The sequence below is a fragment of the Scyliorhinus torazame genome, chromosome 13, assembly GCF_047496885.1.
Source record: "Scyliorhinus torazame isolate Kashiwa2021f chromosome 13, sScyTor2.1, whole genome shotgun sequence".
Taxonomy (NCBI): domain Eukaryota; kingdom Metazoa; phylum Chordata; class Chondrichthyes; order Carcharhiniformes; family Scyliorhinidae; genus Scyliorhinus; species Scyliorhinus torazame.
In genome coordinates, this window is record NC_092719.1 from 71,193,561 (window position 1) to 71,208,443 (window position 14,883).

A 14,883-nucleotide genomic window follows, 5' to 3' on the forward strand; every position below is an offset into this window, starting at 1 on the left:
GATTATCTTCCCGGCAATGGAGAGAAGGGAGATTTCTTGGTCGTTCCCATGAACCGCTTTGTCTCCTTTCTTGAAGATGGTGGCGATGATGGCTCAGCAACAGCTGATGGAGGTGACGGGTGATCTCTTCTCCTCGCAAGTTTGAAAATCATTGCTAGGATCCCATCCACTCCTGCACCTTAACGTTCTTCATGTGCTTAATGGTGGCTTCGACTTTGGCCACACTTCGTGGGAGTCCAAGATCATCTTTGATGCGAATGAGGGATTTCCTCAAACCCGTCCTCATCTATGGTGTATCACTGCTTAAGAGAAATTTGAAGTATTCTCTCCATCGAAGGCCAATGTTTTCTCTGTCCTTCAAGAGGGTTCCTTCCTTACACTGCATCGGTTTGAGGCCTAGGCTATTGTATCCATATCTTGCCTTGGTGGCACTGAAGAAGCCCTGGGTGTCATGCTTGTCAACAAGGAGTCGCATTTCCTTAGCTTTTTCTGTCCACCATTGGTTTTTGATGTCCCTTGTTCTTCTTTACATCCCCGCCTTGGCTAATTGATGAGCTCTCCTCTTTGCCTTGCTGGTTATGTTGTTTTGCAAGGCTCGGAGAGCTTTCCTCTTCTAGTCAATGAGCTCTTGGATGATGTGGTCATTCACATCGAGTCTTGGTATTTCCTGGTCTTGTAGCCGATTGTTTCTTCACAGCTTGAGATGATGATTGTCTTCTGCTTTTTCCAGTTTTCCTCCACTCCATTAGAATGGACACTTTGAGATTTTGGAAAAGACATTGTTGGAAGTTCACTCGCATGCTTGGCTCTTGAAGGCGCTCAACATTGATCTTTTTTCTAATTAATCTTCATCTTCCGCTGCTTCTGGTGGAGTTTGATGGACAAAGAGGAGTGGATGAGCTCGTGATCTATCCAGTAGTCACCTGCACTGGGCATTGATTTGGTGATAAGGGCATCCTTTTGGTGTCTGGATCGGATTATATGGTGGCATGGGGCAAAGTGGTTAGTACTGCTGCCAAACAGCTCCAGGGACCCGGGTTCAATTCCGGCCTTGGGTGACTGCATGTGGAATTTTCACATTCTCCCCGTGGCTGCGTGGGTGCTCTGGTTTCCTCTCTCAGTACAAAGATGCGCAGGTTAGGTAGATTTGCCATGATAAAGTGTCCAAAGGTTAGGTGGTGTTACTGACTTACGGGGATAGTGTGGGGGATTGGGCCTAGATAGGGTACTCTTTTGGAGGGCAGGTGCAGATTCAATGGATCGAATAGCCTCCTTCTAAATAGGGGAGAACACAGTGGCACAGTGGTTAGCACTGCTGCCTCACAGCACCACAGTCCCAGGTTCAATTCCTGCCTTGGGTGATTGTCTGTGTGGAGGTTGCACATTTTCTCCATGTCAGTATGGGTTTCCTCCGGTTTCCTCCCACAGTCTAAAGATGTTCAGCTCAGATGGTTTGATTATGATAAAAAAATTGCCCCTTAGTATCCAGGGACGTGTAGGTTAGGTAGAGTTATGGGGATGAGACGGAGGGAGTGGGCCGAGGTAGGGTACCCTCTCAGAGGGTCGCTACAAACCCAATGGGCCAAATGGCATCCTCCTGCATTGTAGAGATTCTATAATGTTGAAGTTGATATGCCCATGCTTTGATCGTGGATGTCTCCAGGTAGTCTCAAACTTGTCTTTTTGTTGGAATAGTGTGTTAATGATGACAGGTTGGTGTTCTACACATTTTGCAATCACGAGAACTCCCTTGGGATTGCAATTCCCAATTCCTTCCTTTCTGCTGGTTCCTTTCCAGATTTGGGAGTCCTTTCCAATCCTGGCATTGAAGTCCCCAAGGAGGATGATCTTATCTTCCTTAGGAATGTTGAAGAGTATGGTGTCCAGGGTGTAGTAAAAACCTTCTTTGGACTCATCATTGGCATCAAGGATTGGGGCATGGACACGCAACCAGCATTGCCTGCTGGATCTTGACACATTGTAGACGGAGGGTGATGAGATGCTCATTGATGCCAATGGAGAGCTCCGAGAGTTGGTTGATGAGTTTGTTCCTGATGGCGAAACCAATTCCATGCTTCTGGGCTGATTCTCAGGTTTTCCTTTCCAGAAGAAGGTTTAACTATCGCCATCTTCCCTCAGCTGCCCTTTGCCTGCTCTTCTGGTCTCTTGCAAGGCAGCCATGTCAGTATTGAAGTGCCTGAGTTCACGGGCAACAAGGGACGACCTGTTTTCCAGTTGATTATTTTGCTCATTCTCCATGAGGGTTTGTACATTACAGGTTCCGAAATTCAGTTTAACTTTGATTTTCTGACCGCAAGTAGATGAGCCTGCTGAATGTGGCAAATCCTTAATTTGTGGCGAATCTCTGCTGTCAATTGATTGTATCAGATGTAAAAATCAATTGTCCTGGTTCTTCTGACCTTTGGATTTCCTAAAGTGTCAATCAGATTTGTTTCACTTTTGCTATTGCATATCTGTTGAGATCTTTTGCACACAGATATGTGTATACTCTTCAGTTGCTTTTTGTAGCTGCATTAAACAAAGCTGCACTCCAGCTGAATCCTGTGAAAATAATGGAATCCATTTGATCTCCATGTCGCTGTTAGCATTTGGAGATTTACACAGGGGCAGCACAGTGGTTAGCACAGTTGCTTCACAGCTGCAGGGTCCCAGGTTTGATTCCAGCTTGGGTCACTGTCTGCGGAGTCTGCATGTTCTCCCCGTATCTGTGTGGGTTTCCTCCGGGTTCCTCATCACAACTTCGGAGTCCTCGACGAAAACAGAGTATCGATGGACAAGTTCAAGCTCCAAGACATCTAAAGACCACTGGTAATCTGAATTTAAACTGGAAGTTGTTCAAACAACAATTTCAACTCTTATCTGGAAGCTAGTGATTTAAACGTTGCGCCTTATGCAAGACAAATTGTTTTGCTTCTGTCCCTAGCAGGCCTGCAAGCAATTGAAATATATAATTTGGTTAATTTTGCTGCTACTGGAGATAAGTCGAAGTTTGAATAAATTATCGCGAAATTCGATGACCATTGCAAACTAATGAAATTTTAGAAAGATTCAGGTTTCATTAGCGTGTTCAAAAAGTTGGTGAACCGGTGAATAACTTCATTACAGATCTTAAACTCTTAGCTCAAACATGTAACCAAATGGACCTTCACGATTCTCTTGTAAGAGATCAAATTGTTTATGGAATTACTGAATATACTGTGCGAGAAGCTTTAATTTGGCAAAACAATTTAATGTCGAAAATCGCAATGGAAAAGTGCATCTCCAGTGAGCAGACCAAAAGTTAGAATTTAGAATTTTATCCCAAGGAAAAAGGCGCGAAAGTATTCCTCGAGGCAGAACAAATAAAAATGGTGTCGCAGGCAGCACAGGAGACTTTACGGAACAGCAGCTACCCAGCGCATGCAATCTCAAGCTCGGGCATGCGCACTACACACAGAATTGCAAGGCGTCGCAGAAGAGGTCTGCGCATGCGCGAACATCACAAATACGTCATGACGACAACGTGATGATGTGTCATAGGTGTGGTCATGCACACTTAAAGGCACAATGCCCTGCTTTTGGAAAACACTGAGATGTTCCAAGCTTAACCATTATGCTTCTCAGTGTCAATCATCTGCAACTTATCCTCCTCCTGCACATAAAAAGAACTACAATGTGAGAGCTGTTGACAAAGATAAACAAATCAACTCTCAACAAGATTTCACACAAGATGATATTTTCTTGTTATAAAATACTTTCTTCGTTAAATTAGTTGAGGCATCTACGCAGACTAATCTGCAAGCAAGCAAAAAGAATCTCCAAGCAACACAAAAAGCTCTACACAAAAATAAAAAGGATCTTCAAGCAACAAAAGATCAAGAAGTCAACGTCGTCAGCAATGAATGGATGACTACTGTCCATATTAATAATGTTCCAATCTCATTCAAATTAGACACTGGTGCTTCAGCGAATCTTCTTAATTCCAAAGATTTGTCTATGATTAAAAGTCACCATGACATAATTCCTCCAGAGTGTTCTTTAAAAGATTATAATGGCAATCCAGTTGTCCCATATGGATCATGTTATTTGATTGCCACCAATCAGGATATTCACAAACAAATCAGATTCGAGGTAGTGGATGACAATCGTTCTTCACTATTGGGTGCTTAAACTTTAAGGATTTGCAGCTCATTCAAACAATTTTCCTCAATACTTGTGAATCAGATACACTTAAAGAAGACATCCAGCAACTTTTACATGAATACCCTGATGTATTTCAAGGCATTGTACTCTACCATATAAGTACAAGATACTTTTGAAAAAAGATGCCAAGCCTGTGGTACATCCACCAAGATGTCTACCTGCTCCTCTCAGAGACAGATTGAAGGCTGAACTAACAAGATTGCAATCACAAGGAATAATATCAAGGGTAGCACAACCGACTGACTGGGTTAGCTCCCTAGTCTGTGTCAAAAAAAACAACGGGTGACATTAAAATCTGTATGGATCCAAAAGATCTCAATCGTAATATTAGAAGAGAACACTACCCAATACCAAAGAGAGAGGAAATCACATCAGAAATGACCAATGGCAGAATTATATCATCTTAGAGAAGTGTTCAAAAGAATATACAGCTACGGTTTAAAGCTGAACCAAGCTAAATGTATGTTTGCCGCCTCTTCTTTGAAATTCTTAGGTGACAACATTACAGCCAATGGTATCAAGCCGGACGAAGACAAAGTACAAGACATCAAATCAATGCAAATAACGCAAGACAAGAAAGCAGTCTTACGTTTTCTAGGATTTGTTAACTTTCTAGGGAAATTCATCAAGAATCTTTCCAATAGAACAACCGCATTACATCAGCTGATCATAAAGAATACTGAATTCAACTGGACTCAGAGTCATACTAAAGAATGGACAGATCTGAAACAACAATTGATCCAAGCTCCCAGCTTGTCCTTCTTTGATCCGACCAGGCCCACCAAAATTTCAACTGATGCTAGTAAAAATGGAATAGGTGCAGTTCTACTGCAACAAAACCATTTAAATGTCTGGGTTCCCATAGCCTACGCATCCAGATCCATCACTGCGAGTGAGTGTAAGTACGCCCAGAGAGTGTCTAGGACTTGTGACTGGAATTTGCATGTTCCACGAATATGTTTATGGTTTACCAAGGTTTACAGTAGAGATAGACCATCGTCCACTTGTACACATCATTGAAAAGAATTGAAATGAAATGACACCACGACTACAAAGATTAATGATGAAATTGCGAAGATACGATTTCAATTTGATATATACTCCAGGCAAAGATTTAATAATAGCTGACCCTCTATCCAGATCCATCAACACTGATATTCTTCATGAGGAATCAATCAATGACATTGATTCTGACCTGCAACTTTTCAGAGAGTTACTTCCAGCCTCTGATTCAAAGCTTCAACAAATTCGAGAAGAAACACAAAAAGATGCTGCTTTGGCCAAAGTTATACATTATCCACAACATGGATGGCCCAATGGTCATTGTCCACAATACTAGAGCATACAGTCTGAACTGACTAGCTTGGTATTTTGCTGAGACAGGATCGAATTGTCTTCCAGACAGCATGAAGTCAGAAATGTTTACTAGACTTCATGAAGGTTGTCTAGGCATAGAGAAATGTAAACACCGAGCCAGACAATCAAGATATTGGCTAGGTGTAAACAAAGATATATCTGACATGATATCATCATGTTCAACGTGTCAAACACATCAGAATCAACAATGCAAGGAACCATTACAACAGCATGACATCCTTACGTCACCATGGGTGAAAGTGAGTATCGATCTCTTTCATTCATTGGATAAGGATTATGTTTTAGTTGTTGACTATTTTTCTAATTTTCCTGAACAACATCTTACTGTGAAGAAACTTCAGTGACTGAAACAAAAACAGTATTTTGATATATATGCAAAAGATTTGTCAATTCTAACACAAAATAATATTGTTCGATTCTGACTTCCTGAAGGAGGTTGGTCTGACATTGCTCATATCATCAGGCAATTCTCTTTCAGATTTTATCTGATTAAAACTTCAGATGGCAGCATCTATAGAAGAAATTGTCGTGATCTACTTCAAGTCAAAGATCAAACACCGATTTTTCCTCATCTTGACTTACATCACACAATTTCGAAACAAGTTGAACATCAACTAAATTCCAATCTGACAAGCAACAAGAACATTAAAACTTCTTCATTACCTATGAAATTAAGAAGATCGACAAGGAGAAGAAGACCAAATCGACTGAATCTGTGAACTTTTACACAATCCTAGTAATTGCTGTACTATGTAACCACTGCATTTCACACGTAAAATTTTCTTTTAATATTTGCAAGAAAATGTCAAAAAAAAGGGGGGGAATGTAGTGATCTCTGTATACATTATCAATATATGTAAAGCTAGTACAGGCAATTGAACACTAGAGGTCTCACTATCAGAACCTACATTAATAGTTTTCCCACTCTTTCTAGAAGAGTGTGTATCAGGAGTGAAGCGAGAACAGACATAGTAAAGCTAGAGAGAGAAGTTATTTGTTATCAAAGTATTGTATTGTATAATTTAATTAGTTACCTCGACAATTGTTTCTTTATTTTACTAGTTGAGTCTTAAATAAAAAGAACTCACAAGTTTATTTATATTACTCAATAAATTAGTTTATATTTACAAAAAGACTACTGCTCGTTCTCCCCGTGTCTGCGTGGGTTTCCTCCGGGTGCTCCGGTTTCCTCCCACAGTCCAAAGCCCTGCAGGTTAGGTGGATTGGCCATGATAAATTGTCCTTAGTGGCCAAAAAGGCTAGGAGGGGTTATTGGGTTACAGGGATAGGGTGGAAGTGAGGGCTTAAGTCGGTCGGTGCAGACCCGATGGGCCGAATGGCCTCCTTCTGCACTATGTTCTATGCTCATTTCAACAACTCAGCTGGTTCAAAAGAGTAATATATATATTACGTACGGTAATATAACAGCTGACTTTGGAAACCTCAGAAATTAAAATAAATTTGTTTTGCATGGTGGCAAATTAGGACAAGATCACTTCAGCAACTTTTTTAATAGTGATTGTCCTTTGAAATACTGCAAAATAGTTACAAGGTGATCGCTATTTTAATACTGTTTGGCTTGCAATATAGTCAACTAACCTTGAAATCAACTCCTGGAGAAGAAATTTGTCATCATAAAAAAGAAAATAGGGATGTGAAAACAAATCCACCTTTTTGATAGACCTCATTTGTGCTGAAGTTTTGTATCAGATCACTGCTCACTGGCACCCCAAGTAATAATCAAAAATTGAATTACAATGGTCTTTAACTGTCAACTCCTCTTGATCAAGGATCTAGTTTAATAGAAAAGCTGTGTTATTGTCAGATGTGGTTTGATCGTTTAAATAATTCAGTGTGTATTTTTGAAAGAACTGGATTATAAATACATTGCTTTTCTTAGAAGTGTCAATGTGCTTGATAGGAAGCCGAATTGTACACTGAAAAGCAAAGTTAATTATTGCTATTCAGCGACATCAAAATAAACTCAACGTTGGTCACTTTGATTTTGATGTAATATGAAAGTTTGAACTGATATAGTTTGAGAAATCCAACCTGTACCTTGTTCTGAAGATGCAGCATAATCCAATATTTGATTTTGCTGTGTTTTCAGCTGTGAAGAGGTTCTAAATTGAACATCTGTATTATTTACTCTTCGAATTAATTATGCAGCAATAGGCTCTGTAATTTCAAGAGCTGTTGATGTTTAATTTTTGGCATTTCATTCAAAACAATAATTCAATGCTATTATGACAGTATATTGAGTCATCCAAAGTCCTGAACTGTTTTGTACCTTGTAAATATTAACTCTTTGCAAGTTAATTTGTAAAAGATCTATAAATATATTGATCCAATAATATGTAAATATTTATTCAAACTACTGGCGGAAACTATGAATATGTAACTTCTATGTCAATAAGATCTGTCGTCAAGGGACAATGATTTTTTATCTTTAAAAAACCTTCCAACACCATCTGCTCCTATTAGGTTTGACCATAGCTTTTTGGTGAACCAGTATTGTAGTTTTGTTTTGTATTGATTTGCCGCTATAGTGTTTTCCAGTTATATTTAAAATGTTATTGCTTCCCAATGAATTAGTATAGATTGAAACTGTCCAGTAAAACTGCAATGTAACTCTTTTCACTGGAGGACAATGCGAAATGGATCTTTTTTATTGGCAGTGGAGTTGGTATCATTTCAGTATAAAACTGCTGTTGCACCTAGTTGTCACCTTGCAGCTGATACTTCATGAATTTCTGTTGTATTGACAAATATAATGCTGACTGCCCACAATAACAGCTCCAAATTGTACTGCATATAATCAAGGCCGATGTACAGCATAGCCTACATTACTTTATTTTACATAAAGTTGTGCTACGTGTTCTTTAGGGAAGCTGAAGTGGTCATTATTATTTGGTTGATGTGTTGCACAGTGTACTGCTGTTAATTTGAGCAGTGAGACTCACGCCGTTGGACAAATACAAATTGAGTGGATGCATAAAATATGTTATATTGTTACAGTGCTATGCTGGCTTCTCAGTACAATTGGACCAGCAAAATGCTATCCCAATGTATGACCTGCACTATTGTTACATATCAATGCAAGTATAAGCTGAAATGATAAGGGAGCATTAGTTTGAATAATTTTAGAAACGTGAAAGTGATGTGAAAGTCCCGGTATATTGAGGGCATTGATGCAGGTGTGAATTAATAACTTGGATTCATGATTTCACCTGACTGAAGGGAAGAGAAAGTCAAGGGATTACCAGTATAAAGGTACAAATATTACAGTGCAGGGTCTATGGGTCTATAGCAGCCTCATTATCCTAGACCTTGGGTTATATCGTGCTGATGCTAATTGAGGTACAAGTGTTAAACAATGTGGCAAATGATGCAGCGATAAATATTAATGGCTCAGTGGCATTCCTCTGGAATTCAAACCATCACTCAATATATTTTAATATAGTGTTTGGATAAGGTACTCTGTGCTCGGGGGTTTAAAATTGATGGGCAGCTTGTAGCTAATTGCTCCAACATTTCAGCATTGTTTCTTTGAAAATGACTGAATCAATTAACTAAGTGAAAGATTCTGTGACTAGAACTCTCATTCCTGGTGCAGAGACAACTCTCTCCATAACCTAGTCCCTGACAAGGGGCAGAGGAAAGCCATAGCCAAATTGGCACCTGTTACTTTCAGACAACTGCAAGTTGGGTGACAACTGAAGTCCAGCGCCGCCACAGTCGGGGGGGAGGGGAGCCGATCCGCGGGCTGGGGGTGGGCATTGCTGAGGCTGGGGGCACTGGTGGGGAATGGTTGGGGGGTGGCGAGCCTGGCCCAAGGGGGTCACTATTTGGCAGGCCAGGTCAGCGCACGGCTGGTGCCATGTTGCACGGCGCGGCCGCTGCAGGCCGCCGCCATGCGTATACACGGCCACGGACCCAGCAGTTCTCCAGCCGTATCCGCAGCTAGAGTCGGGTGCTCTATGCTGCGTGCCTGCTAGCCCCCTCACCAGATGGAGGATCGGTGGCCGTTTTGCGCCGTTTCTTTCGGTTGTGAAACGCAACCGTTCTCGCCGTAGAGTCAGCAATTAGTCTCAGAATCAGAGTCCAGTCCGTGAAGTCTGTAAATGATTGACTTTCAACATATGCTTTCAAATGCAGAACCTTCAATAATTTGAGGGGGTGGCCAGTAAATATATTGTTGAGTGGAACCGTTTTTAGTTCATTCATATTGTTCCCCCATCTAGTGCCTTGACAGTTTTGACTGGATCAGCAGGGAGATGAGCGACAGTTTTGACTGGATCAGCAGGGAGATGAGCAAAGCTGAAGTAGATTGCTTCCTTTAAGTTGATGTAAAAGTTGGAGTTGAACTAAGCTGTACAGTTGTCCTCCAACTCTAAAATGTCTTGAGGTAACAAACATCAATTTGGTTGTGGCCTTACTGTATCACTTGTTTAAAGAACTAATCTAGGGGAAAAGCTTAGAATTGTCTCTGTACCAGAAGTGAGAGTTCTGATCGCAGTCTTTTCCTTGTAACTTGACTAAAGTAAATAATGCTCACGAATAAGACACACAATGGTGTGAAGTCTGCAGGAAATCTCACAATATAGATGCTGAGCTCAATATTTGGGTCCTCAACCTCTCTCTATTTATGATACAGTACCCTTAATTCTAGGTAGTTGCATTTTACCCAGTTCCATCGCTACTTTCTTTGGTTTACATTGGCTTGCAGAACTCATCATTCCAGAGACTTGGGCAAGAATTCTCTGGTCGCCGGGGTTCACTTTTCACCGCTAGCAGCGCAACAAGCCAGTGGGTTTGCATGGCATGGGGTGGTTTCAATAGGAAATCCCTTTGCCAAGTGCAGGGAGGATAGAATCCCGCTGCCAGCGAATGGTGCGTCGCCGAGTAACACACGGCTGGGGGACCAGAGAATCCCACCCTTGATGTCTCCAACTTCGAGATCCATGCCCTTTACTCATAACCTGTCCTTCCAACTATAACTAGAGTAAAAACAACTAAGACAGTTAGATTTATCTATCAGGAGGTCAAAATTACATAAACGACAAGTAGCCACCTTTTACGACTCGACAAAGAGCCCTTGAAGACATGAGCTGATTTTGGACATGTTCTGAATACTGTTTCAGCAGTCTTCTGTAGATTCTGTCCAGGAATAACAAAATGGAGTACTCAGTGCTAGAATGAACCCAAGCATAATCTAACTTAACATAGCTTCTCTAAGAAGTCTGTGACAGGGCGGGAGGAGAACCTGAAGGAGAAAAGGAGACTAAGCAAAATTTGGATATGTGTTGAGAGCTTCAGCTAAGATATGAAAATGAAAAGGGATGGTTCGCAGTATTTCTAAATGGCTATACAATTTGAATGAAATTTTGTCAAATAATTTCCTGAAACCTTTTACAAATATGTGATATATATTTTAAAATACCTGTCCTTGGACTCCTTATCCGACTTTCTAAAATCTGGAAGGATGCAAAAACCAGACCCTGCCCTGGAAACTACAATCCCCATTATACATTGCTCTTAGTCATATATTAGTCGTGATGCGTGGTCCTTTGCTCTTTGGGTCCGGGTTTAACAGCGGAAGCAATAATATTTGGATGCATGTACACTTACTCCCTCGTATCTCAAATTTTCTTATTTCTATTTTCTATAAAGCTGTAGAATTTATTTGGCACACTTAAAATTATTTTTTAACTTATTCTGTATTTGTTTTCTCAATCCCTATTCAGTCATCAAGACCTTCAAAGAAAATTCACAATTTTGGCAAACGTTCAAACTCAATTAAAAGGAATACAAATGCACCAGTGATAAAGCGTGGCTGGCTTTATAAACAGGTGAGCACCACTGTTTGAATTATATGGCATTTTTGTGGTGTTTGGGAGGAATCTATTTTTAGACATCACATGAAACAAATCAATTTACTTCTCAATATACATTGGGGTATTTCAAGTACTGAAATAATAGTCAAACCATCAAAAATATTAATGTATACTGAGACAGAATAATTTAAGCTAACCAGTTACCCACACTCTTTCCCCTCCCCCCACCCCAACAATATATTTCAGCCATGATATTTCAGATTTGTAATTTGATAAAGTAAACTGGAAAACAGTTGTTTGCTCAAATGACAATTGAGCAGACAGAGACATTTTTCTCGAGGGCAGTGATGTTGAATAGACAAATCTGCTCTCAATAACCCAGGGAAAGATGAAATCCAAAAAACAGATGACAAACACATCCACATTATCTTTCTACTAATTTCTGGAATTAAGCACAGCTCCCAAAGTACTGGCGTCCACTGTTAATCTTCCATTAAATATAATTGTGTCAAAATTATAGAATTTTGGACTTGCATACCTATAGCAGCGTTATATTATCCTTGCCAGTTCTTTTAACATCATGTCAGACTATTCACTTTCTAAACCAGCAATTCCTAATTAAAATCTATGAGACCTAATTTTTTCATAGATCAATTCTGTGCAATCTGGACGGGAAGCTGTTTTGTGCCTGATTTAACATTGGAGCGATAAAAGTCTCACTCATAGTAATTTTCCTTTCACTGTCAGAAGACATGCCTCATTGGAATCGAGGAATCCTGGAGCCACAGAAAAACATAAACCGTTTAACCTCATACACACTATACTGTTTCTTCTAATTCTCATCCATCTCTACTGAGTTTACAAAAGCAATCTTAATTTATTAATTGCCAACTTAAGTGCTGCAGATCACACTCTGACAAGCCTCTGCTTAAAGTAATTAAATTTTAGCTTTCCAAATTTATTTTTCCGAATTGAGGCCATGTGGTTTTGTAGCCTTTGTGACGAGACCAAACCTATTATTAGGTATCTATTTGTTTAATCTACTCCGATTCTTGAATATTCCTCTAATATTTTTCTTGAGCCTTCTCTTTTCCAATATAAATATTTCCACTTTCTGCATCCTCAAAGCCAAGATGTCCTGACTTTAGTAGACAACTAAAATTGTGCACGATCTCCAGGTGTGGCTGAACTAAGCTTTTGTATAAGCTCTATACTAATTCTTCAGATGTGAACACTTTCCCTCTGATTTTACAGCCCCTAACCAAACAGCTCCAACACTAGCATCTCCCCGGCAATGTGGAAAATTACCTAGATTTGTCCTGTCTACAAAAAGCAGCACAAATCCAACCCAACCATTTACTGCCCCATCAGTATACTCTCAATCATCAGCAAAGCGATGTAAAGTGTCGTCAACAGTGCTATCAGCAGCACGTACTCAGCAGTATCCTGCTCACTGATGCTCAGTGCGGGTTTCGCCAGAGCCACTGAGCTCTTGACCTCATTACCGCCTTGATCCAAACATGTGCAAAAGAGCTGAATTCGAAGTGAGGTGAGAGTGACTGCACTGCCCTTGACATCAAGGAGCTTGAGAAAACTGAAGTCAGTGGGAATCAAGGGGAAAACCAACCACTGCTTGAAGTCATACCTAACACAAAGGAAGATAGTTGTCATTGTTGGAGGTTAATCACCTCAGTCCTGTGACATCGATGGGGAATTTCACATGGTAGTGTCCTCGGCTTAAAATCTTCAGCTGTTTCAGTAATGACCTTTTCTTCTTCATAAGGTCAGAAGTGAGGATGTTCGCTGATGATTGTACAGTGTTCAGCACCATTCACGACTCTTCAGATACTGAAGTAGTCCGTGTCCATATGCAACAATACCTGGACAATGTTTGGTTATGGCCTGATAAGTGGCAAGTAACATTTGCGCCATTCAAGTGCCAGGCAATAACTATCTCCAAGAATAGAGAATGTAACCATCTTCCTTTGACACTGAATGATGTCCTAAAGCCCCACTATTAACATCTTGGGGTTGCCATTGACCAGAACTGAACTGAACTAACCATATAAATACTGTGGCTACAAGAGCAGGTCAGAGAATTTGGTGGTGAGTAATTCATTTCCTGACTCCCCACAGCCTGCTAACACCTACAAGGCATGAGTCAGGAGTGTGATGGAATACTTACCACTTGCCTGGATAAGTGCAGCTCCGAAAACACTTAAGAAGCTTGACACAGTGTAATCACCTGTACCACACCCCACGCATCACCTTCAACTCTCCCTCCTTCCACCAATGATGCACAGTGGCAGCAGTGTGTACTATCCGCAAGAAGCACTGCAGCAACTCATCAAGGCCCCTTTGACAGAACTTTCCAAACCCATGTCCTCTACTACCTACAAGGACAAGGGCAGCAGATGCATGAGGAATGCTAGATGCATGAGTTCTCCTCCAAGCCACACACCATTCTTTCTTGGAACAATATTACTGTTCCTTGTCAAAGCCCTGGAACACCCTTCCTTATAGCTCTGTTAGTGTTCCGACACCACATAGACTGCATCAGTTCAAAAATGCAGCTCACCACCTTTTCATGAAAGTTAGGGATGGGCAACTTTCCGGGAAAGGTTAAGAGTGTAACATACATTAGCAATGTCATCCCTGTTAATTGTATCATGTGCAGATTTGAGATTGACACTTTTTCACAAAATGAGTCATTGCTGCTCTTGAATGCTGCTTAATGGTCTCCATTAGCAAATATATAAATAGCAAAGCCATTGAAGTTACCTGATACGATATTTGGAATTGTTTTGCAGGACAGTACAGGTATGAAACTCTGGAAGAAGCGCTGGTTTGTGCTTGCCGATCTGTGCCTGTTCTATTATAGAGGTAAGATGCCTGTGCAGTAAACAAAACTGCAAAGGTGCAGATCATTTTTAGAAATTACAGGATTGAATTTTAAAAACCATTTTATATAAAGCTGGATAATTTGACTTGAAAACTAAATGAGAAAATCTGCAACTTTATTCAATATGGGTTTTGTAAAGTTTACTCTTTGGTTGAGGCTTGCATTAATTAACCTTTTTAGGGTATTTAAGCATGTACAATATTTGTTTGAGGTCTATCTATATTCCAAACACTATTCAAGCAAGACACCAAGCCCATGTGTCTTGGGGGGGTGGAGTGGTTGTGAGGACAGCCGGGACATGTGTTATTACTCGGTTGTCAAGATGGTCTACTGTTAAGATGTTTAACAAAAATCTAAATGTAATCACTTTCTCAAGAAGCTCATTTTCATAGTAAATTCTAGTCTCTTGGCTCCTGATAATACTGTGCAAAACATGATTTATAGCATTTAATCAATCTTTGCAAAGATAGTCATCTAAACAATTTCTTTCACTTCACTCCTACTAGTTTATCATAGAATTTACAGTGCAGAAGGAGGCCATTCGGCCCATCGAGTCCGCACCGG

General features: G+C 40.4%; 1 protein-coding gene across 13 annotated transcripts in view; it reads left to right on the forward strand.

The window, feature by feature from the left end:
- plekha5 (pleckstrin homology domain containing, family A member 5) overlaps positions 1–14,883 on the forward strand; it is a 525,939-nt gene that overhangs the window by 363,414 nt on the left and 147,642 nt on the right. For all 13 annotated transcript variants that reach the window (XR_011934086.1, XM_072471752.1, XM_072471741.1 and 10 more), the window contains 2 exons: positions 11,328–11,432; positions 14,228–14,300. Coding sequence is in view for 12 of the 13 variants with exons in the window: in XM_072471752.1 (XP_072327853.1) it covers positions 11,328–11,432; positions 14,228–14,300 (178 nt within the window). In the remaining variant the exon portion in view is untranslated. The remainder of the gene's footprint in view (positions 1–11,327; positions 11,433–14,227; positions 14,301–14,883) is intronic.